Genomic DNA, 27,990 nt, shown 5'->3' with positions numbered 1-27,990 from the left:
TTTGCTGATCCTTCTCCACTTGGAAACGAACGTTCATATGTAGGTGAATGTGTACCTTTTTTTTTTTTTTTGAGAGAAGAATATCCTTAGTTTTCATCAGATTCTCACTGAAAGACAGTTAAGAACAGGCTCCTGCTCCCACAGCTACTTAGCGGCGAGGTTAGATCTTGAGACAAACTCTGGAATCCAGGAATTGACTCCACAGCCAGAGTTCTTCCCACTGTCCTCTGTTCTCCTTACTCTTCCCAGAGAAGGACGTGAAGACACTTCTGGAAGACAGTCACACATGATCTGAACTATTATTTAATGTTTGCCCTTCTGTATTCACAGTCTTATTTCACAGATGGTGAATGCAAGGCTCTGTGAGGCAGGTCACATGGCTGGTCTGTTGGGCTAGGTAACCTTAAAGATACTATTATTCTAACACCAGTGCATTATAGAATCTCTACTTGTCTTTTTTTTTAAAAAAACTGTATTCTGCTCTCTAACTTAAGCCTCATAAGTGTTAAACTCCCTTTATTTAATTAATTTATTTTTTTAAAGATTTATTTATTTATTTGAAAGTCAGAGTTACACAGAGAGGAGAGGCAAAGAGAGAGAGAGGTCTTCCATCTGCTGGTTCATTCCCCAATTGGCTGCAACGGCCGGAGCTGCGCCAATCAGAAGCCAGGAGCCAGGAGCTTCTTCCGGGTCTCCCACATGGGTGCAGGGGCCCAAGAACTTGGGCCATATTCTGCTGCTTTCCCAGGCCATAGCAGAGAGCTGGATTGGAAGTGGAACAGCTGGGTCTCGAACTGGCGCCCATATGGGATGCCGGCACTTCAGGCCAGGGCATTAACCCGCTGTGCCACAGAGCCGGCCCCCTAAACTCCTTTTAAAAAAAAATAATTTATTTGAAAAGTAGAGCTACAGAGTGGGAGAGAGGAGAAATAGATCTTCCATCTGCTGGTTCACTCACCAAATAACCACAATGGCCAGGGCTGGGCCAGGCTGAAGCTAGGAGCCAAGACCACGCATTTGTGGCATCTTCCACTGCTTTCACAGGCACATTATCAGGGAGCTAGATCAGTAGTGGAGCAGGGGCCGGTGCTGTGGTGTAGCGGGTTAAGCTGCTGCCTGCATCCTTTGCTGCTTTCCCAGGCCATAGCAGAGAGCTGGATTGGAAGTGGAGCAGTCGGGTCTCGAACCAGTGCCCATAATGGATGCTGGCACTGCAGATGGTGGCTTTACCCACTATGCCACAGTGCTGGCCCCCCTTGTACTTTTTTTTTTTTTTTGAAGATTTATTTATTTACTTGAGAGAGTTACAGATAGAGGGAGAGACAGAGACCTTCCACCTGCTGGTTCGCTTCCCAAATGGCTGCAATGGCTGGAGCTGGTCCAATCCGAAGCAAGGAACCAGGAGCTTCCTCTGGGCCTCCCACATGGATGCAGAGGCCCAAGGACTTGGGCCATCTTCTATCGCCTTTCCCAGACCATTAGCAGGGAGCTGGATCAGAAGTGGAGCAGCTGAGACACGAACTGGTGCCCATATGGAATGCTGGTGCCACAGAAGGATACTTAACCTACTGTGTTACTGTGCCAATCCCTTGCTGCTACTTCTAATACTAAGATCTGCACAACATGACTGGCTACCTTGTTGGTACTGTTAACTGACTAGTGTCATCAGAAGGCACTTAGGCTTGGATTGGTTACTTCTATTGTCTTCCCCATTCTGTTATCTAAGCAGCTGTTAAAATTGTTTAGCTTATCTTTTCAAATGAGTGTACTCTTTTTTTCATAATGCTATTTAATTTTTCCACTTGCATCCAGCCTATATAATTGAGAGTTCTGCAACTCTTTGACACAGTGTGAATTCTACACTTAGTCACTTAATGGGAGCCTATGAGCCAGGTTGTCTGAAAAAACTTAGATCTGGTAGGTGTATGTATCTCTCTTGTGAGGGATAGTTCAGGGCTGTCTGACTCCAGTGGTTGCTCCTGGCTTACCTGGAGCAGACCAGATCTGGTTACCATATCTGGTAGGTTATTTCCATGCTGTCTCCTTGGCCTGATATATGACATTTGGTCAGATTACTTAACTTCTATCTGTTTTCTTATCTGTAAGTGAAAAGTTTCAGTTATTTTAATTAAAAAATTTATAAGTTTAATACAGATGAACCACATTGAATTATAGCACAGAGATGCTATAGAAATTTCAGAGGTTCTCGTCTAATTATGTAGCTTGTCCTAAGATCCTGTGATTATTGGGTAGACATCTTTTTGTATTATTAAATATTTATTTTATTTATTTGAAAGAGTGACAGAGGGGAAAGAAAGAAAGCCATATGCTGCAATGGCCCAGGGCTGGGCTGAAGCCAGGGGCCCAGAATTCCATTTGAGTCTCCCATGAGGGTGGCAGGGGTCCAAATATTTGGGCCATCATCTGCTGCTTTCCCAGGCACTTAGTAGGGAGCTGGATCAGAAGCTGAGCAGCTTGGACTCAAACTGGAGCTGCACTATGGGGTGCAAGGAGTACAAGGAGCAGTATAACCTGCTGTGCCACAGTGGAGACCTCAGGTGGGCATCTTTTTGAGACTAGAAGGAAATTTACAGCAGTAGCTACTGATGTATTAAAGCAGCTCTAAAACAAATGAGCTGAGAGAAGTAATGTTTTGGAGTGGGAGCATGCTGGTAATTCAGGACATCTTTTCTCCCTAGTTACCTGTGAAAAAGGTCCTGCGTCTCTGAATTGTTAGGCTTTTAATATTTAGGGAATGGGCTTGACAGTTTCTGCGTCTTTCTTCTTCCTGGCTTGTACTGCCTTGACATGCATTGTCTCCTCTATTGGGTGGCTGTATTCCAGTCTGCTGTCCTGGCTGTTGAAAGGAGAGTGCAGAACTGGTTGTTTGTTTTGTGAAACCTGTCCCATTGCCATGCAATATTTGCCCAGGAGTGCCTGGTGTGACATTCTTGTGGTGAGTGTGGCCCTTTAAAGATTTCATTTGTAGATGTTAAATGAACCCGTAACTGCTGTGTGCCAAGAGCACTGAAGTCATTTCTCCTTAGGGTTTAAACAGGAGGAGTAGTAATCCCAGTGGAGCCTGGGCTGGGGTCTAGAGCCTGGAGGTGGCAGATGATAGGCAGGGGCTGTTGTGGTCTCGTGGCTCATTTGCACAGAGGAGGGGCTGGCCTCCCTTGGGGAGGTATTTCCGCTCACTGTAACAAATGAGGGTGCACAAAGGGCTGAAATGTAATGAGGCTTCTCTGGTGACGTCACTTGTAAATGTGGTCAAAGTCCAGTTCTTGGAAGCTAGTAGAAGCAGGAATAGAGATCAGGCCGTTTGCATGCTCTCACTTCTCAGCTGTCACTGCTCGATGGTGCCTTCTTCCAGCCACTGAAGCAGCACGACTGGACTGGGGCATGAACGCCTACAAGTACCAGAAGTTCCTGGAGGGCCTCAACAGCCTTAGAGGTATTACCAGGCGGCAGGCTCCCTGCCCTTTATCTTTGCCAGTTGTGTGAACACTTGTTGTGTTTGTTGTTTGAAGTCTTTACTTTCTATCACCACTTGTGTACTTAGAAAGCCCTGTTAGTCCTAGCTGGCTGTATTTTTTTTTCCTGTGTTTTAACAGTTAACAGGGAAAGGCTAGAGTTTATAAGTGTGGTCCTAAGTGAGAAGGAGAGAATCCCCTCAGTGACTTCACCAGCAGCTTGTTATTTTTCTTCAATAGGCAACTGAGGAATGTCCCCTGCTCTGGTAGCTCTGCAGCCATCAGCGCACGCCTTGTTTTCTGGCAAGCAGCTGGCCAATGTGGGTGGAGGGCTCTTGCCAGCAGGCCCTGCAGCCTCACCTAGGTGTAGCTAGGTTTTCTGGGCCGGGTTTTCTAGTTAACTGTGTCCACAGTGAGTCAGAGACCCATCTGGAGAGAACTGGGAGTGGGAACGGGATAGAGGGAGGAATGCAGGTTGATTGTCCATAGATGCTTTTGTGACATGCAAGTCAGTGACTTTGAAGGAGACAGCTTTCTATGAAAATAGTATTTAAGGGAAGTAGTGTTTTCTTTATATCATTAGCAAACGCTTCACTGGCCATAGATAAGAATGTACTCAGATGTGGTGATGCAGGACTGTTTTTGGCTGTTAAGGAAGAAAATGAATAGTCTTTTTACTTCTCCTTCTCTAATTAATTGTCTAATTATTTCCATCTGAGAAGAGGGTGCTCAAACCAGCTCTTTTAAAAGGGAGGACAGGTGGCCTGGTGGTTAAGCAGTTTTCATATCAGAGTGCCTGGGTTTTTCCCAGCTCCAGCTCCTGATTCCAGCCTCCTGCTAGTGTACATCCTGGGAGGCAAAAGGTCCCTGCCACCCGTGTGGGGGACCTGAATTGAGTTCCCAGCTCCTGACTCTAGCCCAGGCCAGCACTGACTGTTGGGGCATTTGAGGAATGAACCAGTAGATGGGAGCTATCTTTCTATCTCCCTGTCTTCTTGCCTCTGAAATAAATAAATCCATAAAATTTTGAAAAATCATCTGTCTTTCATCAACAGACAGGATTCTGGGCCCAGAGCAATCATGAAATATGGCAAGAATGGGAGGAGGTAGAGGGTGGAAAAGGGTAAAATGGGCTTTTTAAGAGATTAAGAGAAGGCCGGTGCCGCGGCTCAGTAGGCTAATCTTCCGCCTTGCGGCGCCAGCACACTGGGTTCTAGTCCCGGTCGGAGCACCGGATTCTGTCCTGGTTGTCCCTCTTCCGGGCCAGCTCTCTGCTGTGGACAGGGAGTGCAGTGGAGGATGGCCCAAGTACTTGGGCCCTGCACCCCATGGGAGATCAGGATAAGTACCTGGCTCCTGCCATCGGATCAGCGCGGTGCGGCGGCCATTGGAGGATGAACCAACGGCAAAGGCAGACCTTTCTTTTCTCTCTGTTTCTCTCTCTCACTGTCCACTCTGCCTCTCAAATAAATAAATAAATAAAATAAAATAAAAAGAGATTAAGAGAGTGAGAGAGTGGCAGACAGATTTGGGCAAGAGATCTGGATTCCATTTCAGCCTGGGTTAGAGATATTTTACTTTTCTTTTACTATCTGTTAAAAAGCTCTTTCTGTTGATCTCTATCTTCCATTCCCTTTTCTCCCCTCCTTCTCCATACAGACTTTTCTTCCTTCCCAAGAAACTCTGACAGCTGAGTCTGGTCTTTCCTAAGTGGAGGGCTTTGCAGTCGTATCATGCATCAGGTCTCAGGAAGAGTGACATTAACTGTTTCTCTGACTTCCCTGTCAAGGATAGTTGTGAAAGGGCAGGGAACTCTGGGTTCTTTATCCGGTCTCATGGGAAGAGATGGGAGGAGGGGGCAGAAATCAGTGGTGATTCTCAGTAGCTCTTTCAGTTCTTGGGTCTTGCTGGGGCCTGGATGAGGGGAGGTGCCAGAATGTACCCTTGTTCCCTACAAAGTCTCCTCCACCCTTCTTGCCCTTCAGCGTAGTGTTAGTGTTCACCCAACAAGGAACGTTTTCCCTCTTTTGTTTACAAAACTCAGTGGCAGGATTATCAGACTTCATTAACCTGCATGTTCCTTCAGTAGAAGAAAAGGCTCCTAGTAGGAATCCCAGGGTTCTGCTTGGACACTGAGCTCCTAACTATGCTGAGTGTAGATTTACTCCCTATTACCCTTAGTGTCATTCTGATAAAATCTGCCAAGACTTTTTTTTTTTTTTTTTTTTTTTTGACAGGCAGAGTGGACAGTGAGAGAGAGACAGAGAGAGAAAGGTCTTCCTTTGCCGTTGGTTCACCCTCCAATGGCCGCCGCTGCAGCCGGCGCACCGCGCTGATCCTGGCAGGAGCCAGGAGCCAGGTGCTTTTCCTGGTCTCCCATGGGGTGCAGGGCCCAAGCACCTGGGCCATCCTCCACTGCACTCCCTGGCCATAGCAGAGAGCTGGCCTGGAAGAGGGGCAACCGGGACAGAATCCGGCGCCCCAACCAGGACTAGAACCCGGTGTGCCGGCGCCGCAAGGCGGAGGATTAGCCTATTGAGCCACGGCGCCGGCTATGCCAAGACTTTCTAAAGATGGACAGGTGACAGAGTGACTGGAAACTGTGGGAGATTTACTTGTCTTAGAGTTGAAGAATACAACTTTTCTTTTCTGGGTCCCCATTTAGTTAAGGGTTTAGATGAGCAGTTAACCACACTAGGATGGCCACAGCCTGTGCGCATCTGGTTTAGACTCATGCAGATTTCTGAGGTTCTCAGGAGAGACTGACTCCTAACTCTTTCTGCTGTGTGTGCTTTAGGACCACACTACAGGTACAACTTGTGCGGGGCCCTTCTTGCTTTCCTTTCATAAAACATGCATGGAGGAAGAAGTTCCTTTCTGTTCTTTAAATAAGAGTTGTTCTGGTCCTCAGTTTCCTCTGACTCTACTGACTTCCTCAGTGGGAGTAATGGAACCACAAATCTTGGTTTGACCATCCTCTCAGGGGTTAGAGATTTGTGATTACACCCTAGGAAAGGTTGTTTCTGCCTTTGAAAGAGGTTATATTAAAACCAGAACTGGCAAGCATTTGTTTTCTCAGCCCAGCTATAAAGTGATTTTTTTTTCCTTTCCTTCGCCCTGTTTGTACTTGGAATCAATGAGTAACAGACTAGATGGACCTATCATTACCCCGTATGGGTCTCTAATCAGAGAAGAGAAAAGACTACAGCAGGAGCGGTCTACTACATTCTTCCCGCTCCAGGCATAGGGATTCTCCACTGCGTTATTTTGGTTCTATACATCTAAGATGAACTCAGAAGTGCCTACTGCTGTGGGCATTAAACAGGAGAATAGTTATTCTTAGTTCAGTGTCTGGAATGTGGTTGGAATTCACCAAGTGTTAGTTCTGCCTCTTCTTGCTCCCTCCTCTTCCAGGGACTTCTTTGAATCACAGTAAACCCTTGTGTCTCTGAGCTCCAGGATGAGCTGGCCCGGGTCACGTCTGGTTGGGGGATTATAGCCCCAGTCATTTATCCACATTGGACTCCCGGTCTTACTGGATCTCCCTGTAGGACAGACAGGACGGTTAAGACTAGAAGACAACCACACTGATGATGATAGTAATGATGGTAAGCGCTATGTGTGCTAATCCAAGTAGTTGTTATGACACCCTGATAACCAAGGTAGTTTGCATTGGCACACCTAAGGCTTAGCTGGCCTGAGAACAGGGTTTGGTCATCTGTCCTTGTGAGGAGATAACGGTGCCTGAGAGCACATCAGCCAATTTTATTGTGCTGCTCTGTGGGGCTGAAGACCATGTAAATTAGGGAAGAATATCCACATCTGGCCCAAACAAGTGCATAATATACACTTGGGCACTTTCCTCCCTGAGAGCAAGCAGCAATATGGTACTTTGGAGTGAAGATAGCAGATCTGGAACAAGGGGAGGCATGTAGTTATTTTGATTTTGTCCTTATAATCATTTCTGAAATGTTGCTATAGATATCAGACAAATATTCACCCAACCCTAGGCTGCCATGTAGAGCAATAGACACAAACCATTGTCTTTGCCAAACCTCCTGTGGGTTGAGTTTGAACTAGTGTCCCCCTGATTCTGATGAACAGCTACTTCCTTTTCTCATTTCACCTGTACCTCTGTGTATTCCAGAAAAGCTGACAAAGATAATTGGCTCCCCTGTTCATTATGTTATTGGATTTTTGCTTTTCCTGACATGTTTCTTCTTGCAACCATTCCTCTATCTATTCTAGAGGGTAATTGTTAAAGGGGTCCCAGTGAGAGAGTAGAGACATTGTACACATTTTTTAAAGATCTGGTTCCCAATTTCCTATGACTCTAGTTCTTTGATGCCAGGATTGGGATGTGACATATTCTGTTCCATTGCTGAAGAGCATCTACCCCAACATAGCCATACACTCTTTTTTTTTTTTTTTTTTGAGAGGCAGAGTGGACAGTGAGAGAGAGAGAGAAAAGAAAGGTCTTCCTTTGCCATTGGTTCACCCTCCAATGGCCGCCGTGGCCAGCGTGCTGCGGCCGGCGCACTGCGCTGATCCAATGGCAAGAGCCAGGTACTTATCCTGGTCTCCCATGGGGTGCAGGGCCCAAGGACTTGGGCCATCCTCCACTGCACTCCCTGGCCACAGCAGAGAGCTGGCCTGGAAGAGGGGCAAGCGGGACAGAATCCAGCGCCCCGACCGGGACTAGAACCCGGTGTGCTGGCACTGCAAGGCGGAGGATTAGCCTAGTGAGCCGCGGCACCGGCGCCGTATACTCTTACCCTTCTCTTTTCTTGTGTGGACTGTCCTTTTCCCTCTGCCTAGAATCTGTTGTTCTATTCTTTTTGTGTCAAACTTCTACTGCTTCCTTTAGTGCCTCGCTCAAATCTCCCTTTCCCATATATATTTGTTTTTGCTTTTGCATTCCCAGGTAGAATTATCTCTCTCTCTCATCTGTGTTGCCATAGCACTTTAAGCATACTTATTTTAGAGTATATCACATCAGATTATGGTTATTTTATTTTATTTATTTTTTAAAGATTTATTTATTTATTTGAAAGAGTTACACCGAGAGAGGAGAGGTAGAGAAGAGAGAGAGGTCTTCTATCTGATGGTTCACTCCCCAATTGGCCATAACAGCCGGAGCTGCGCCAATCTGAAGCCAGGAGCCAGGAGCTTCTTCTGGGTCTCCCACACGGGTGCAGGGGCCCAAGGACTTGGGCCATCTTCTACTGGTTTCCCAGGCCATAGCAGAGAGCTGGATCAGAAGTGGAGGAGCCGGATCTCGAACTGGTGCCCATATGGGATGCCGGGTCTTCAGGCCAGGGCATTAACCCGCTGTGCCACAGTGCCAGCCCTGTATGGTTATTTTATTAAACATTTCATTTTCTTACTATTTTTTTACTTCTTGAGAAAGTTTTGTGTAACTTTTATAAGCTTCAGTTTCCTTGCTCGTAAGAATGGGGATTATAGTAGAATTTACCTCACAAGATGTAAGTGAGATAGTGAATGTGATATCCAGTACAGAATATAGGAGTTGCCACAGGTGGGGACTGCATCTCATTTATGCTTTTGTCTTCTGCACCTAGCATAGTGCCTGGCACATTTTAAACAAGAAAGAAACATTTGAGGACTTGAATTTAATTAAACTCCTGTGTTAAACTGAATAAAAAAAAAAAACATTCTGACCATGGTGCCTGTGTTGTATAATTTATCTAACTATGCTTTGTGTGTGCACATATGCATTTCCGTCTCCAGTGTCAGATTATGAACCTCATCAGGAACTTCAGTCATCTTATAGTCATATCTAATTTTTGGTTAAAAAATGATATTACCTAAGACAAATCCATTTGAAAGAATGAAAATGTACTCCTGTTAAATACATTGGAAAGAGAGTACTACTGGCATGTAGGAAGTTGGAAATGAGGGGTTCCAGCTACATTTGAACAGTGGCAGCTTTGTTGAGTAAGTGAAAAAGGCTACTGAGAAGGAATACAGGCCTTTTTGGTTCTGTTAATGCTGGTGGGCTTGTCAAATCATCTTTCTCCTATAGCTTTGCTTTGGACGTCCACTTAGTGTGCCAGCTGAGAAGCCTATTCCCTGTTGCTACATCTGGGCAGGCAGGACAAGCCCTCACTCACTCCTCTTAGAGCCCCTAAGAGAGTAGATATTTGTTGTTTCTTAGGAGGTGGAGGGGAGGTATGCTTTTTTCTCCTTCTCAATGTGGCTAATAAAGAATCCCAGGCTGGGTTGTGGCACAGGGAGTTAAACTGCTTGCAACACTAAGACAGGCATCCTGTATCTCATATTGAGTGCCAGTTCTGCTTCCAGCCCAGCTTCTTTCTAATGCAACTAGGAAGGCAGCAAATGGTGGCCCAATTACTTGGGCTCCCACCCAAGTGGGAGACCAGGATGGAGTTTCCTAGTTCCTGGCTTCACTCTAGCTCAGACCTGGCTGTTATGGCTATTTGGAGAGTAAACCAGTGGATGGAAGATCTTGCTCTCTGTCTTTCCCTCTGGCTTTGAAGAAATTAATCTTTTTTTTAAAAAGGAAGAAAAAGTGTTAAGTTGTTTTTCTTATGATAGCTGCTTTATATTGTCTTAGCAGAAAGTGCAGAAAAATAAAAAGCAAAAATTATCCAAATCCTAAAATGCACAAATAACTATGTTCATGTTTTATTGTATTTTGTATTTCTACCTAGTCTTTGTCCATATATATATATGTTAAAAATTTGTATTTTTATGTACTTATTATTATCGCAATATAGCTCTCTCTTGGTCATTTTGTGAGCATGCTTTATGCCTTTAACTGTTTACTTACAAGATAATTTTATTAGCTGTATGAAATTCTATCAAATGGAACCATGCCCCAACTGTGGGGCATGTACCTTTCTAATTTTTCTAAGTTATAACATAATGAATATCCTTGTAAATACATTTTTCTGTGCATCTCTGATTTTATGTTGCTATTTTTGGAGAAACAGAATCCTAGGAGTGAAGATACTGAGTCTTAATACTTGTATTCAGGGGCTGGCGCTATGGTGTAGTAGGTTAAGCTTCTGCTTGTGACACTCGCATCCTGTATGGGTGCCAGTTCGAGTCCTGGCTGCTCCACTTCCAATCCAGCTCCCTGCTAATGGCCTGGGAAAGCAATGGAGAGTCGCCCGAGTGCTTGGGCCCCTGCAACCACATGGGAGAACCAGAAGAAGCTCCTAGCTTTGGATCTCAGCCCAGGTCTTGCCATTGTGGCCATTTGAAGAATGAACCAGCAGATGGAAGATTTCTTTCTCTGTTTCTCCCTTTCTTTGTAACTTTGCCTCTCAAATAAATAAATAAATCTTTTAAAAAAGAATGCATGTATTCAAAGCTCTAGATGTTGGTTTCTAATTTTATTTCACATTTTAATCTGTTGAGGGTAAGAAGAGAGCACCTGTAACATTGAGAACACCTCTGATAGCTGCCGGCCTCTTGTCCTCTAGGGATGTCTCTGTCTTCAGGCTTAGTGGCTGGCTGGCTCAGATGTTTTATTATCCAGTTAATTTCACAGTGGGACAGATGCCAAGTGTCTCTCTCACTTAGTCAGCAGCTCCCACATGTCATCATCATATCACCGCACAGTTTTACTCTGAAGCTTTTCTCTCAGCTGCTCCAGCCATTAAATGGCTTCATTGATCCTTCTTCCAACCCTGGTACCTTTTTGTCTTGTACTGGGAAGAGATCCATTAATGTTGTTTGGGAAACTGCAGTACAAAGAATGACTTAATCAATGCTGTGTAGAAATCCCAGACTGGTACCAGCTTGAGAGTCTCTTTACATTCCTGCTGTTACTAAGCTAACAACTATTAAGTTGGACAGTTTGACCTGATACAATGGGTTGACAAGCTCTACTATAATCAACACTTTGTTTATGGTAGGCGCCTGCCTTTAGAAAAGATGGAGCTGGTTCTGTGTTGATCAACATATTACAGTCAAAACTTTTCTTTGGTGGCCTTGGAAGAGACTTTCAAGAGTATGTTCTTGTTTCTGACTTGGAGTTGCTGTCTTGGGGCAAGAGTGGGAGTGTTGGAGAATAGCTTGACGGAGAGACCCATGTGTGGGACTTTCTGTGCAGGGAGGGAGGGAGTCAATAAGAAAGTCACTGTAGCAGCAAGGATAGTGGAAAATGGTTTGAGTCACCTGCAGGATTGCATCCTTCACAGTGAGAACTGTCTGCCCCTCCCATTCCCAGAGCCCTTAAGCAAACCTGTCTCAGTGGGGTGATTCTCTCCACTACAGGGATTCTGGGAATCCGCATACTTCTGGGGTGAGGTCGGTCAACAGCTTTTACAGCATTAGGCACCTAGTAGACCCTGTATTTTGTTTGAGTGGTTGGCAGTTTTATACTGTTGAAGTTTATTTTCTCGTTAATTGTATGTTTTTTAGCCTTACTGCATCATGCCACTGGGTGAGAGAAGAGCGTTAGCACAAGTTCACTTTGGGATTGGTTTCTGTTGCTACTGGTTTGCAGTTTTTTGTTTTATTTTTTTGTTTTTTAAGATTTATTTATTTATTTGAAAGAGAGAGAGAGGGAATGAGAGAGAGAGAAAGAGAGAGAGATCTTCTGTCCCCTCCTTTCCTCCTCAGATGGCTGCAACCGCTAAGACTAGGCCATGCTGAAGCCAGGAGCCAGGAGCTTCATCCTGGTCTCCCATGTGGGTGGCAGGGGCCCAAGCACTTGGGCCATCTTCCACTGCTTTTCTCAGGCTGTTAGCAGGGAGTTGAATCAGAAGTGGAGCAGCCAGGACATGAACTGGTGTCCATATGGAATGCCAGCATTGCAGGCTTCGGCTTCACCTACTACCAACACCAGCTCCTGCAATGTGTTTTTTGTTAGAATAAAAGATGGTAGCTACACTCTCTTTTTCTCAGAGTGAGCCTAAATGCCAAACAAAGTATAAATGATCTTTTCCCCATAGTTGGTCGTCTTTTCTTTTCTTTGAAGTAGGTCTCAGTGATTCTGCTGCAGTTTATATTGGCTATAGTCCTATAGAAATCCTGGGCTAGTAATCTTAATTGTGTATCTATTTCTCAACAATTGTGGAAGCTGTTCTTCTGAATGAATACCAGTTACTAAATAACATCTTCTGCCCATTATGGGATGTCCAGAACCTTTTGGACTTCTTGGATTGATGTGTCTTGGAATCTTTTGATTTGAAATGTGACTTTTTTATAATATTTTGCTAACGAGCAGTCTCACTTTTTGATAATGTTCTGTGTTTCTTGTTTCTTCCACTGGAAGTCCCTATGTCCTTCCTTTCATTGAGAACCTTCTGAATGCCAGACCTGTCCAAGAAACTGGGGGACAAAAATTAATGACAGCTGTTGTCCTTGAGGGGTTGTCAGTCCTAAATACAGTATAATGGGGAGATAAGTATGATATATGTGTATATACATGTGTGTGTATGTGTATAATTTCCACAGCCCCAGCTGGTGCTGTTATTGAAATATGAATGAAGTGCTGTGAGAACAGAAGAGGAGTGATTACTAAGGGCAATGTGTTGGGAAATTGGGAAAGCATTTCTGTGGAATTGGTATTTGAGCCAAATCTTGAAGTAAGTTGGGTAGGAGTTTGCCTGTTAAGAAGGGATATATGGTGTTCTGGAAGGACAGTGCGGTGTGCAGAATAGAGTCATGAGTCTCTGTTTCCTCTGGAGAAGAATGCAAAGCGTTATGAATGTAGAAAACTGAAAGAATGGGTAGTTGTTTAGGATGAGAGATGAGGCTGGCATGGAGAGTTGAGTCTGTTGCAAAGGTCTAAGGAACAATGTAGGAGTAGATGGCGTGGGATGTTTTTAAGGCAGATAAATGACAGAAGCAGTTTGGTTTTTTGAGGAAGCAGGAGAGGGGCAGAGGATAGTTCTGGCAGCAGTGTGAAAAAGTATATACCTGATTTCAGTTTGTTTAGGATGCAAAGAGGTAAGAGAAATAAAGAATAGGTGTACAGAATCCTTCTAAAAGATTATAAAGGGATAAACCATTTCTGGGTATTCTTCAAGCATAAATTCCTTGTATCAGTTTCTAATTAAATCATCCTCTGAAAAAGAAATTATACATTCCTAAAACAATAGCCCAATCAGAGGTTCAAAATATTGTCCTAATACTGTGAGACTCTATCTACCTGGGCATCACCCTATACAGATGAAATCTCTTCCCAAACTTGTCTTTTCAACATTCAATTGAGTTTAACCCCTAAAAATCTTGTGATGGTGGCACAGAGTTTGATTTTTAGAAACAAACAGGTTCTGTGTTGAACTGTTGCTGGGAGTGGAGATTGACTTTACACTCCCCCACCCCAGCTCATTGACCTTTCTGTTGTGCAATGCTTTGTACTTGGGTTGGTATTTTTTAGGAATGGTCAGATGATTCACTGTACCATGAGGCCTGTGAAGCAACTGGAGACCAGCAGCCCAAAGGTGTCCATCAGTGATAAGACAGCGAGAATTATCTCTGGGTAGGGCTTCTGTTTCTCTGAGATCCCCTGGGCCACTCTACCTATCCCAGGTTGTGCTGTTGCATAACTTCTTACAGATAGATTTGGAGTGTTGACTTCATTCTGTGTTGGAGTGTTGGCACTGGGCACAGATTACAACTCTACCTATTTAAAATATGCTCTTCCTTTAGCTTGATTGAGAGTATTTTCTTGTTTTTCTTTTGTTGTTTTTGCCTGATTCTGCCCCGCTTTCTGTCTCCCATTGTTGGGTCTTTTTCTTCTTCTGACTCTTAGCTATAGAAGCTTCCTAAGGGGTGAGACTCTTGATGGAGCAGGAAGAACATGGGCTTTGGATGCAGTCAGGGCTGGGTTCAAATCCAGGTTTCTACATTTAGCAGTTGGGTGACCCAGCTTAACTCAGTTTCTTTGAGCCTCAGTTTTCTCTTCTGTGAAAGGGAGATGATAATATCTTCCACATGAGATTATGAAGCTTCAATGGAATGGCATAGGTGAAGCTTCTAACACAGTGCTGACACATGGTGCATAGCTGCCCTTAGTATCACTCTGCTTCTGACCTTTCCTTTGTCTAGCTAAGATATTTTGGCTTCAGTTTTTCTTTTAATTGCAAATTCCCCTATTTGTCTTCTATTACTTAAAATCTCTCAAAAAATTTTGTTATTTTTGTTGTGGTGGTAAAAGTACATCACATGGAACCTACCCTTCAATGAAACTAAGTGTACAGTACAGCAGTGATTCTCTGCACAGTGCTGAAACACTGTGCCCACTGAACAGCAGCTCCCCATTTCTCCCTTCCGACTCCGAACAACTGCCAGTCTCCTTTAGCTTCTGAGTTTGAATGCTTTTTTTTCTTTTTTTTAAGATGCATTTATTTGAAAGGCAGAGTTACAGAAAGAGAGAGACAGAAGAGAAGTCTTCTAGCCACTGGTTCACTCCTCAAATGGCCGCAAGGGCCGGGGCTGAGCCAGGCTGAAGCCAGGAGCTTCTTCCAGGTCTCCCATGTGGGTGCAGGGGCCCATGAACTTGGGCCACTGTCCACTGCTTTTCTCAGGCACATTAACAAGGAACTGAATCAGAAGTGGAGCAGGCTGGTGCCACGGTTCACTTGGCTAATCATCCGCCTGCGGCACCAGCACCCCGGATTCTAGTCCCACTTGGGGTGCCAGATTCTGTCCCAGCTGCTCTTCTTCCAGTCCGGCTCTCTACTGTGGCCTGGGAAGGCAGTGGAGGATGGCCCAAGTGCTTGGGCCCTGCACCTGAATGGGAGACCAGGAGGAAGCACCTGGCTCCTGGCTTCCCAGCCGCAGCCCGCTGACCTTAGCGGCCATTTGGGGGAGCAGCCAGAGACTCACCCACGTAGGAACTGACACCCATATGGGGTGCCAGCATCACAGACAGTGGCTTAACCCACTGCACCAGAATGCTGGCCCTAGATTGGGTGCTTTAAATCCTTCCTGTGAGTGGAATCATGCAGTATTTGCAGGATTCTGGGTCTGGCTTATTTCAATTAATGTGATGTCTTCAAGTTTCTTCCATGTTGTACCCTGTGAAAGGATTTTCTTCTTTCTAAAGGCCGAGTAACATTCCCTCTATGCATAAAAACATCTTGATTTTTCTAAAAAATTTATTTGACAGGTAGAGTTATAGACAGTAAGAGAGAGAAACAGAGAGAAAGGTCCTCCCTCCGTTGGTTCACTCCCCAAATGGCCACTACAGCCGGCGCTGCGCTGATCTGAAGCCAGGAGCCGGGTGCTTCTTCCTGGTCTCCCATGCAGGTGCAGGGGCCCAAGCACTTGGGCCATCCTACTCTGCCCTCCTGGAGCCGCAGCAGAGAGCTGGACTGGAAGAGGGGCAGCCGGGACTAGAACCGGTGCCCACATGGGATGCTGGCACCACAGGTGGAGGATTAACCAAGTGAGCCACGGTGCCGGCCCCAACCTCTCGATTTTTTTTTTTTTTTGTCCCTTTTTTTCAGCTGCCTGTGGAATCTCTGTCCTTGAATGTCACCTCCAATTCAGTATTTTCAAAACCAAGCTTGCACTTGGCTTCCCTCCCTGAGGCCCATTTTTGACATCTGTGCTCACATTCTTCCAGTCTCTGAGATCAGAAACCTTGGAGACATCTTTGACTTCTCTCTCTTCATCAACTCCCATTTTCAGTCTGTCACCAAGTTTTTTTGTTTCTTCAGCATTTCTCTTAAATTTGCCCTTTCCTCCCCATTCCCTTTGCCATGATTCTAGTCCAGTCACTCATCACCTCATGCCTGAGTTGCAGCCACTGCCTCGTGTTCTGCTTCCTGCATCCTGTCTCCCCTTTCCAGTTAACACCAGCAGCTACTTTTCTAGTATTTCCTAATTGCTGAAAGCCTAAATTTGTTAAAAAGACCTTTTGTGCACTGACTGCCTCATGCTTATCCAGCTTATCTCATGTAACTTCCTTCAGCTCCAGTCAAACCCATCTCCTCCTTGTGCTGCAATGGCCCTCATTCATTCTCTCCTCTTGCCTTTCCTTATTTAGTCCTCTTTACCTGGAATGCCCCTGTTCTTTATTGTAACTGAAGTCTAACCATTCCTTCAAATCTCACTTTGGGTCTTAATTCTCATGAAGACTTCTCTGAATATCATAGTCCAAGTTGATTTATACTTTCCCACACTGCTTTTGTCTCTCTATTGAAATTGTGAGTTTTTTGAGGAGACTGTTTTAAATACATTATGTATCTGTAACTCTCATGGAGTTTATTTAAATTTTAAAAGATTTATTTATTTGAAAGAGTTACACAGAGAGAGGAGAGGCAGAGAGAGAGAGAGAGAGAGAGGTCTTCCATTTGATGGTTCACTCCCCAATTGGCCATAACAGCCGGAGCTGTGCCAATCTGAAGCCAGGAGCTTCTTCTGGGTCTCCCACCCGGGTGCAGGGGCCCAAGCACTTGGGCCATCTTGTACTGCTTTACCAGGCCATAGCAGAGAGCTGGATCAGAAGTGGAGGAGCCAGGTCTCGAACCAGTGCCCATATGGGATGCCGGTGCTTCAGGCCAGGGCATTAACCCACTGCGGCACAGTGCCGGCCCCTCTCATGGAGTTTATATCATACCCAGTCAAGTTTAAGTGCTCATTACTGAGCCCTTATGAAGTCTGGGGACCAAAGTGAATCATTCTTTCTTCGCTCAGCAAGTATGTATGAGCCCCTAGGGGGTGTGCTGTGGTGGGCCCTGGGATCCAGCAGTAAGCAATAGAAGAGGAAGGCTGCTTACACTATCTACAGCAGACATGAAGCAAATACTTGTTGGTCAGCTACATTTCAGGAAGCCAGGCAAGACTTTAATTGAGGACGAATAGCAAGAAGGGAACCTTTTGAAAATAAGGCCATCTGGCCGGCGCCGCGGCTCACTAGGCTAATCCTCTGCCTTGCGGCGCCGGCACACCAGGTTCTAGTCCCGGTCGGAGCACCAGATTCTGTCCCGGTTGCCCCTCTTCCAGGCCAGCTCTCTGCTGTGGCCAGGGAGTGCAGTGGAGGATGGCCCAAGTATTGGGTCCTGCACCCCATGGGAGACCAGGATAAGTACCTGGCTCCTGCCTTCGGATCAGCGCGGTGCGCCGGCCGCAGCGCGCAGGCCGCGGCGGCCATTGGAGGGTGAACCAATGGCAAAGGAAGACCTTTCTCTCTGTCTCTCTCTCTCACTGTCCACTCTGCCTGTCAAAAAAAAAAAAAATACTCAAAAAAAAAAAAAGAAAGTAAGGCCATCAATAAAAGAGCTAACACAGGGAAAAGGAATTTAATGGCTTCATTCAGCAAATAATTTATTATTTATCAGTAAAAGTATCAGTTTATTCCAGGTATTCAAGGAGTTAATAAGGCATCTCTTCTGGAGCTTAAATGAGCATTCTGTCATTTAGATGCATTTTTTAAATGAAAAATACTTAATATTGGCTGAAGCCCATCCATAGGCCAGCAGTGAAGGAGTTAATATGTCTCTGGGGCTCTAGGCTTCATTGAAACAGATGGTTTCTCTGCCTTACAGAGTGTTTCTAAGGGGGAGTAGGGAACTGGGCTGAGGAGGCCTGAGACCTCTCTCCTTCACCCCACAGCACACACACCTGCTGTTCTGGCGCCTGGTGAGCTGTGTACCTTGTCCCCCACTTGGTAGGCATTGATTTGCAGGCTTGTGATTGTTGCTATAGAGATGGCTGTGTGATTCTGGTATTTTTATTTTCCTTTCTTGATTTCGTTTATTACATAACATCAATGAAGTCCCATTTTTAATTAATGGATATTGGGACTTGAGAGTGTTCCTTTCTGGTCCATATTTACTTTTATATAATTGCAATGTGTGTGTGTGTGTGTGTATTTTGGCTTCCTGATTTTTTTTTTGGTAATGTTGATGTTAACATACACGTAATATTTACCATTATAACCATTTTAAAGTGTATGATTTGTCAACATTAAATACTTTCACAGTATTGTCCACCATCATCTCTGTCATGACCCCAGATGGAAATCTCATGCCCATTAAGCAGTCACTACCTCCTTTTCTCAGCCCATGCAAGCACGGATATGCTTTCTGGCTTGCCTCTTCTGGACTTACCTATTCTGGATATTTATATAAATGGAATCCTGTGGCTTTTGTGTCTGGCCTCTTCCACTTAGCATGTATGTATTGTTTCCATATCTTTTTCATATAAAGATTTTTTCTAATGTTTCTTTGCAGTTGTCATAATTTTAAGTTATCTTGTTGATAATAGCTTAATTTAGCCATTCCCTATTTGTTGAATATTTGGGTTGTTTGAAGTTGTTGTTGTTGTTTAAAAATGCTACAGTGGACATTTACCTGACTGTTCTGCCATTTTCAGAGGACTCTGTTTTCCACATCAGCTGCAGAAGAACTTTGTCCTTGACTCAGGAGAGTGCAGTCTTTTTTTTTTTTTTTTTTAATTATTATTTTTTGACAGGCAGAGTTAGACAGTGAGAGAGAGAGAGAGAGAGAGACAGAGAGAAAGGTCTTCCTTCCGTTGGTTCACCCCACAAATGGCCGCTACGGCTGGTGCGCTGTGCCGATCCGAAGCCAGGAGCCTGGTGCTTCCTCCTGGTCCCCCATGTGGGTGCAGGGCCCAAGCACTTGGGCCATCCTCCACTGCCTTCCCAGGCCACAGCAGAGAGCTGGACTGGAAGAGGAGCAACCGGGGCTAGAACCCGGGAGAATGTAGTTTCTTACTCAACCCTGTGGGAGAACAGTCAAGTAATGAACTTAGATAACTAGGAACATTTTTCTTTGAAACATGAGAGTTTGATTGCCAAGGAAAAAGCTGTCTTTCTCCCTTCTTATACGCACACTTTAGAATTCTTCTCTGACACTTCATCCTACCCCCTTAGATATATGAAAAAAGATGAAATGTTCAATTCATTTATGCATTCAACAAGTATTTGAGATCCTACCAAATGCCAGATGTTCAAAACTTGCTGGTGGGCTGAGGTTGGCTAAATAGTGTCTTTCACTCCATGGGCCTTTGATATTGCCTGGGAGCAAGATGAGGACCTACTTCCAGGATAATCAGAGAGGATCCAGAGGCCTGAACCGCCTGGGGTTGTATTCCCTCATGGTTGAACACCTCAAGGTTTGGTGCCATCGTCCATACTAATCACACATTAATTGAGTTGCTCACTCCAGGGGATTTCAAGGTCAGGCTGAGTGCCTTCCAATGTGGTGGCCCCTTGTTTACTACCCTGAGGAAGTCCTGGTTGCTAGGAGATGTGCCATTGGCCTGTAGCCTCATAATAGTTTTGTTCATAATTTCCTGGGCAAGACAACAAAGGGGGAGGGTGCTTGTTGGCTGGGTATAAGGATTTGGGGACTTTTTTTATAGTAATGTTACTATGTTCATGCAAGGGTGAGGTTGGAGTGTCAGACATTCTGAGCTCAGCACCTATGTATTGGGGATATGTGCTCCTGGGGCCTTCTCATCTTTTGACAGATTGTCCCCTCCTCCTTTTCCTTGCTGACCTATTTAACAAAATATTCTTAATTTCTCTCTACTCTGCTGGGAAAGTGTAGATCACTTAAGTCCATTCAGGGTCACACCATGCCTCCAAGATCCCATGTTGAGTAGAGAAAGCACTGAAAGCAAGTGCCACATCTTAGTACTTAGTAAAGTGCTAACATTCTGCATTGTTGATTTGGAGTGAGAAGCAGGGAGGCTAAGTGAGAGTACCAGGAGCTAAGTCTGGTCTCTACCACTTGTTGCTTTTCTTTCGTTAGCAGAATCAGATTTGTTCTATGCCCGTATCTTCAGATACACTTTTCCTAGTATTCTTGAAAACCTGTTGAACTGTTCCCTCTGAAGAAGCATGGAGAGGGTAAAAGGGGTTGGACAAATCAGAAGTAGAGATTCTGCTCTCTGTCTCTCTAGATCCTGGAGTTAGCTGAAGACTGGGAGTTAGGAGGGTGACTGTTTGTTTTTCAGTGGGCTGGCTTTACTGTGTGGGACAAAAAGGCCTAGAGCACAGGCCATTCCAACAAGCCTAACATTTTCATATTTCTTTCTCTGCCAAAGAATCTTTGGTTAGTGTTAAGAATAACTAGTCTGTCCCTGGAAATACCAAGGCCTTTTGTTTGCCAGAAGAAAAGGCTTTTGATTAAGGCCTTTTCTCTCTCTCCGCCCCCCACCCTTCCCCTTTTCCTTAAGCTGCTGTGAGAAGACTTCATAGCCTCTTAAGGTGGTGTGTCTGAAGGGTTTAGACAGACAGTTTGCAGTTTGGACAGATAGAGACTTGATCTGCCTTGCTCCCTATTTGTGCAGAAATGAAAAACAACATAGTCATTTAATTTTTTTTAACAGAGAAAAGCAATTTATGCCATTAAGCGCTTATACAGTTAGTCATGGAGAGTACAGGCTGGTAGGTGAAGCAGGTCACCACAGGTGGAGGTGGTAGCACGAGGACTAACTCCTAAGAAACAGCAACTCTTATCAAGGATTAATTTAATCTTGAATACAAATACGGGCTATCCATTCACTCTTCTCAACTTGACAGTCTACATGTGGTATAACTGTCAGGTAAAAGCATTTATCATTACAACTTGGTGACCCCAAGTTTATGAAAAATTTTTTTTCACAGAAAGGAAAGAAATGACATGAAGACAGCTCAAGAAATATAGTAATGAGCAAAAATACTGGGGAAAAAGAAGCATAGTTTTGATTTAAAAAACCAAGTAGAGCCTGGTCTACTTAGAAAAATGTGCATCCTGGAAAGTCAGAATGTGAATATTTGAAAGTAGGGATCTGTATGAAGTACTTCAAAAAGTTCCTGAGAAACAGAATTAAAGCATGAGTTATTTTGGTGCAAAAAGTTTTTTAAATCCATGCATATGGGGGGGGGGTCTTCAAAAAGCATATCATGAAATGCACATTATGAAAAAAGTCTGCGTGAATTTTGAAATTTTTTTTCTGCCAAAATAAACTTTTATTCATTTATTTATTTGATAAGCAGAGAGACAGAGAAAAAGAGACAGAGATTTCTTATCTGCTGGTTCATACTGCAAATGCCCACAGTAGCTGGGACTGGACTGGGCTGAAGCTAAGACCCCGGAACTCAATTTAGATCTCCAGCATGGGTCACAGGAACCATTATTTAAGCCATTGCTGCTACCTCTCAGGTTCTGCATTAGTAGGAAGCTGAATCAGTTGTCAGAGCTGGCTATTAAACCCAAGTACTCGAATGTGCAATATGTACATCTTAACCACTAGGCTAAACTCCTGCTCCCTCAGCCTAATCTTTTAATTCCATTTTCCATGAATTTTGGTGTTACCTTCCTATGACTTGAATCTCCCTTATTTCTTTAATAAAAAGGCCAACTTGCAGTATTTAAACTTTATCTACTTCAATTGTCTCTGATCCTTGCTCACTCAAGCCTTTACTTAATTGAGTCTGAAAACTTGAGGCTATGGCATGAGAAGAAAAATAATCATATATAAAATACATCTTTCTGTGGCTATTTTTAAAAGATTTATTTATTTATTTATTTGAAAAGCAGAGCAACAGAATGGAGGTGAGAGGAGAGATCTTGCATCCGAGATCTTATATTTGTTCACTCCCCAAACAGCCAGACTTGGGCCAGGATGGAACCAGGAACCAGGAACTCCATCCTGACCTCTCACATGGGTGTTGTCTCCTGCTTCCCAGGTGCATTTGCAGGAAGCTAGATAAAAAATGAAGCAGATGGGGCTCTAATGGGCAATTCAATATAGAATACTAACATCCTAACATCCCAAGGTGCTACTTAACCTGCTGCAACACCATGCTGGCCTCTTTATAGGTATTTTTTTTTAAAAGATTTATTTATTTATTTAAGAGGCAGAGTTACAGAGAGGCAGACAGAGAGAGGTCGTCCATCTGCTGGTTCACTCCCTAGATGGCCACAACGGCCAGAGCTGAGCTGATCCGAAGCCAGGAGCCAGGAGCCAGGAGCCAGGAGCTGCTTCTGGGTCTCTCATGTGGATGCAGGGTCCCAAGAACTTGGGTCATCTTCTACTATTTTCCCAGGCCATTGCAGAGAGCTGGATCAGAAGTGGAGCTGCTGGTACTCGAACTGGTGCCCATATGGGATGCTGCCACCTGCTATGCCACAGCACTGACCCCTGTAGTTATTTTAGACCTGAATTTGTGAATAGAAAATTCATGAAGAAAATTTAATTATGCTTTTTTTTTTTTTTTTTGAGAAGTAGAGAGAGAAAGAAAGAGCGTACTTCTGTCAGCTGGTTCACTTCCTAAATGCCCACAATGACCAGTGCTGAGCTATAGCCAGAGCTGGAAGCTTAATCCGGGTCTCCTACATAGGTGACAGAAGACCAATTACTTGAACCATTACTGTTGCTTCCCAGTCTTTATTGGTGAGAAACTGGAATCACGAGCCAGGAATCAGATCCAAGCATTCTAGTGTGTGGGGTATGGGCATTTTAACTGCTATGCTAAATGCTTACTCTAAAAGTGTCCAATTAAAAAAAAAAAACTTTTGTTTCATGATAACTTTAATTGTGAAGTAATACAAAGATTTCCCATATACCATACATCCAACTTCCCCTATTATTATTATCTCTGATTAGTATATTGGTCACAATTAATGAATTGTACCCATTTTCCTCTGTTCTTTTATTCAAACTCTTTCTCTCTCTCCTCTTAGCCTCCAGTAACCAACATTTTGTGGTCATATTTTCGTTTTTTAGCTCCCTCATATGAGGGAGAATATGCAATATTTGTCTTCCTTTGTTTGGCCTGTTACACTCAACATGGTATTTTCCAGTTCCATCCATTTTCCTACAAATGACAGGATTTTGTTCTTTTTAATGGCAGAAAAATTTTTCATTGCATATACCACATTTTCTTTATCCATTCATCTGATGGACACTTTGTTTGATTCCATGTCTCGTGAACAATGCTGTGATAAGCATGGTGGAACAGGTATCTCTTTGGTCCCATGAATTCACATTTTTTGGGTATATACCAAGTACTGGGATTACGGGGTCATATGGTAATCCATTTCTAGTTTTTTAAGAAATCTCCATGCTATTTTCCCTAGTGGCTGCACTATTTTACATTCCCACCCACAGTATGTCAGAGTCTCCCTTTGCTCTATATCCTTACTAGCATTGTTACTTTCTGTCTTTTTGATAATAACATTCTGACAAGTGAGATGATGATCTCATTGTAGTTTTGATTTGCATTTCCTTGATGGCTAGTGATATTGAGCATATTTTTTAAAAAAGATTTATTTATGTATATATTTGAAAGGCAGAGTGACTCAGAGACAGATATTCTGTCTGCTGGTTTACTCCCCTAGTGGCCACAAAAGCTTAGGTTGGGCTAAGCTGAAGCCAGGAGTCAGGAACTCTATCTTGATTTCCCAGGGGGTGGCTAGGACTCAAGCACTCCAGCCATCAACCATTGCTTTCAAGGGATGTTAACAGGGAGTTGGATCAGAAGCAGAATAGCTGATATGGGATGCAGGCATCTTAAATGGTAGTTTAATTTACTGTATTATAACCCCTGCCTCTGAATATTAGTTTTATATATTTGTTGGCTATTTGTATTTCTTCCTTTGAGAACTGTTTATTCAAGTCCTTTGCCATTTTATTTTATTTTATTTTATTTTATTTTATTTATTCGAAAGGTGAGCAAAAGAGAGAGAAATCTTCCATCTACTGGTTTTCTTCTCAAATGGCTACAGAGGCTGGGGCTGGGACAGGCCGAAGCCAGGAACCAGGAGCTTTCTTCAGGTTTCCCATGTGGGTGCAGAGGTCCAAGGACTTGTGCCATTTTCCACTGCCTTCCCGGGTACATCAGCAGGGAGCTGGATCAGACGCGGAACAGCCAGGACTCAAACCAGTACCCACTTGGGATGCTGGTGCAGCAGTCAGTGGCTTAACTCACTTTGCCACAGTGCTGGCCCCACTCATTTCTTAATTGAATTGGTTTTTTGTTGTTGGCTTTTTTTGAATTCCTGATATATTTTGGATAGTACTGCTTTGTCAGAAAAGTAGCTGGCAAGTATTTTCTCCCGTGCTGTTGGGTGTCTCTTCACTCTATAGATTATTTCCTTTGCTACACAGAAGCTTCTGAGCTTGATACAGTACCATTTGTCTAGTTTTGCTTTTGTTGCCTCTGCTCTTGGGTCTTATATAAGAAATCATTACCTATACCAACGTCTTGAAGAGTTTCCTTTATATTTTCTTTTAGCAATTTAATAATTTCAGGTCTGACACTTAGGTCTTTGATCCATCTTGGTGTTGATTTTTGTATGTGATGAAAGGTAGGTATCTAATTTTCATTCTTCTACATGATGAAACAAGTACATAAGCTCTGCAACTCTTTTCCTAACACTACATATGTGTGTTCAGTTTTGCCAGCAACACTTATTTAAGACTGTCCTTTCTCCAAAATGTCCAAGCTTTGTCAGAGTGCTTCTACTTGCCTTTCTTTCTTCTAGTCTTTTTATGAAATCCATACAAAGCATTTGTTCCCAAAGGACCTGCAGTACTGCAATGACCTTGAATCCTGCTCTGTCACTCAGTGTGACTTTGAGCAAGCTACTGCTTAACCTTTCTCTTTATACTGCACTTTTGTGGCTATGAAATTGGGATTTTGCAACCTAAATTTTTCATAGGGTTAAAATGAGAATGGAATGCATTCATATGTGGAAAGTACTTAAGAACATTACCTGACACATACTAAGTGCTTGTCTTGGTAAATATCTCTACTAGTATCTATGGCAAATCCCGAGTATAGCTTTATTTTCCTGATCATTAAGTCCAAATGTGGCATTCCAGAGTTAGTAAAGGGAAGCTTTTAGCTTCTTTTTTTTTTTTTTTTAAGTTTTTATTTATTTATTTAACAGAGAGAGAGAGAGAGAGAGAGAGAGAATCTCCCATCTTCTGCTTCACTCTCCAAAAACCCACAACAACTAGGATTGGGCCAGGCCAAAGCCAGGATCCCAGACATCAAACTTCATCTCCCAAAGGTGGCAGGGACCCAGATACTTCAGCCATCACCTGCTGCCTTCCAAGATGCACATTAGCAGGAAGCTGGATAAGAAACATAGTTCAGGACTTTGATAAAGGGATGCAGGCTTCTCAAGTAGCAAGCTGTGGCAAAGGCCCACCCCCTTATGTCTTTTTAGAATGAAAAGGAGGCAGATGTTCCCATTATGTATTTTTTTTATCAGAGCAAAAGGGAAAGATTTATTCTCTATACAAACACATCCTGCAGGCTTAGTGTCTTTTTAGTTGAATATTAGCAAGGAAATGCTTTTCATTATGAGGACTTTATTCTTTGGCGAAAGAGGTTGCTATTTGTGGGATGAGAATGGGTTGTGACACAGAAGGCCATCCACTTTCTCAGTGTTTGTCTGAGGGAGGTAATGTGCCCCAGGAGAACTTGAATCAAGGTATAGAGGAGGGGCTACCATTTCTGAAAAAATATACAGTAGCAAGAGAAGCAGGAGTAATGTTGGTAGGAAAAGGAGGCATCTGTAGGGCTGGGACTGGTTCTGGTGATGCTATTACCAGCTCTGGGGAGTGTTGCTAACGGGGGCTTTGAGTAAGTACCTGGCCATAAGTAAAAGACTGTTTTCTAAGATGCCACTTCCTTTCCCAGAATTCTGGGAGTGGCTTACGAAGTGACACATGTGTTTAGGTTTTTGTCTCTCTTTTCTGTATTGTCTCTAGCTTTTAGGAAGGATTTCCTTGTGTGCCTTTTTACTACCTCTCCTCTTCTCTTCTGGAGGGCGAAGTCTCATCTCCTGCAGGGGGTCAGGCTATAAGGTCTTCACATAACACAAAAATAATAATCAGGATGGCGCCGTGTCTCACTTGGCTAATCCTCCACCTGCGGCACCGGCACCCCGGGTTCTAGTCCCAGTTGGGGTGCCGGGTACAAGTCCCGGTTGCCCCTCTTCCAGTCCAGCTCTCTGCTGTGGCCCAGGAGGGCAGTGGAGGATGGCCCAGTGCTTGGGTCCTTGCACCCACATAGGAGATCGGGAGGAAGTACCTGGCTCCTGGCTTCGAATCGGTGTAGCGCCGGCCTTAGTGGCCATTAGGGGAGTGAACCAATGGAAGGAAGACCTTTCTGTCTCTCTCTTTCTCACTGTCTATAACTCCCTCTCTGTCTCTCTCTCACTGTCTAACTCTGCCTGGCAAAATAATAATAATAATAATAATCACAATTATCCTTGAAAAATATGTTATACAACTTAGAAATAAAAGTACATAAACATGATTTTGTATATATGCCCAAATAGACTTAGAATACTGTCTTCAATAGTCAGCCTGTAATTAGGGGACATTTTATAAAAAAAAAAGTGTTATATGAAAGTGTTCTCAAATACTAGAATGATATTCAGCTCTCAGGGTGCTCAGAATGCGAGTCACATGGGGACAGATTTGCTGATGTCTCAAATTCAAGATTTCTCATCTGGTGTATATCCTGGTATATAACCTCACTATGGTGTAAAACCTTAAGTGGAGTCAGAAGTGAACCTCTACGCAATCTAAGTTATTTCTCTCTCCTGGCCAAGCTGGTGGAGTTAAAGGCAAGTGTGTTGTGATTCTACCATGTCTATCTTTTCTGCTTTGTTTTTCTCTCTTTTAAATCCTCGTTTGCTTCTTCTGAATCCATTTTATAACTTTTAGCAATTCTTCTGTCACTCAGAATGCTTATTTATGTGTTTGCTTGTTCCAATTCTTCATTGTCTTAAATGTTTAGTTTTTTTTAAAGATTATTTATTTGAAAGAGTTACAGAGAGAGAGGGAGAGACAGAGAAATAGAGATCTTCCATCTGCTGTTTCACTCCCCAAATGGAGTGGGGGACAAAAACAAAAAACCAACGTCCAGAGCTGGGCCAGGCCAAAGCCAGGAACCAGAAGCTTCCTCTGTGTTTCCCACATGGGTTAGGGACCCAAAGACTTGGGTCATCCTTTGCTGCTTTCCTAGGTGCATTAGCAGAGAGCTGGATAAGAAGTGGAGCAGTGGGCCGGCGCCGCGGCTCACTAGGCTAATCCTCCGCCTAGCGGCGCCGGCACACCGGGTTCTAGTCCCGGTCGGGGCGCCGGATTCTGTCCCGGTTGCCCCTCTTCCAGGCCAGCTCTCTGCTGTGGCCAGGGAGTGCAGTGGAGGATGGCCCAGGTCCTTGGGCCCTGCACCCCATGGGAGACCAGGAAAAGCACCTGGCTCCTGGCTCCTGGCTCCTGCCATCGGATCAGCGCGGTGCGCCAGCCGCAGCGCGCTTGCCGCGGCGGCCATTGGAGGGTGAACCAACGGCAAAGGAAGACCTTTCTCTCTGTCTCTCTCTCTCACTGTCCACTCTGCCTGTAAAAAAAAAAAAAAAAAAGAAAGAAAAAAAAAAAAAAAAAAAGAAGTGGAGCAGCCAGGACTGGCACCCACCTGGGATGCTAGCATTACAGGAAGCAGTTTAACCTGCTGCGCCGCAGTGCCGGCTCCTGTTCAGGATTCTTTAAAGGCAGATTGGGAATGGGAAGCAGAGGCGCCTAATAGTCC

The 27,990-nt window shown here is 44.0% G+C and overlaps 1 protein-coding gene across 14 annotated transcripts in view; it reads left to right on the top strand.

The window, feature by feature from the left end:
* MACF1 (microtubule actin crosslinking factor 1) overlaps nt 1-27,990 on the top strand; it is a 407,864-nt gene that overhangs the window by 77,480 nt on the left and 302,394 nt on the right. The window contains exon 1 of one of the 14 annotated variants that reach the window (XM_070078714.2): nt 3,292-3,454. The exons of the other annotated variants lie outside the window; for them this stretch is intronic. Within the exon in view, the coding sequence (XP_069934815.2) occupies nt 3,403-3,454 (52 nt within the window). The 5' untranslated portion in view covers nt 3,292-3,402. Of the gene's footprint in view, nt 1-3,291; nt 3,455-27,990 lie in introns of those variants that run through there. 14 annotated transcript variants of the gene reach the window in all.

Source organism: Oryctolagus cuniculus, chromosome 7 (assembly GCF_051225735.1).
Source record: "Oryctolagus cuniculus isolate XC-2025 breed Fujian yellow rabbit chromosome 7, ASM5122573v1, whole genome shotgun sequence".
Classification (NCBI taxonomy): domain Eukaryota; kingdom Metazoa; phylum Chordata; class Mammalia; order Lagomorpha; family Leporidae; genus Oryctolagus; species Oryctolagus cuniculus.
The sequence above is the reverse complement of the archived record's forward strand: the minus strand, read 5'-3'. Positions and strand labels throughout refer to the sequence as shown.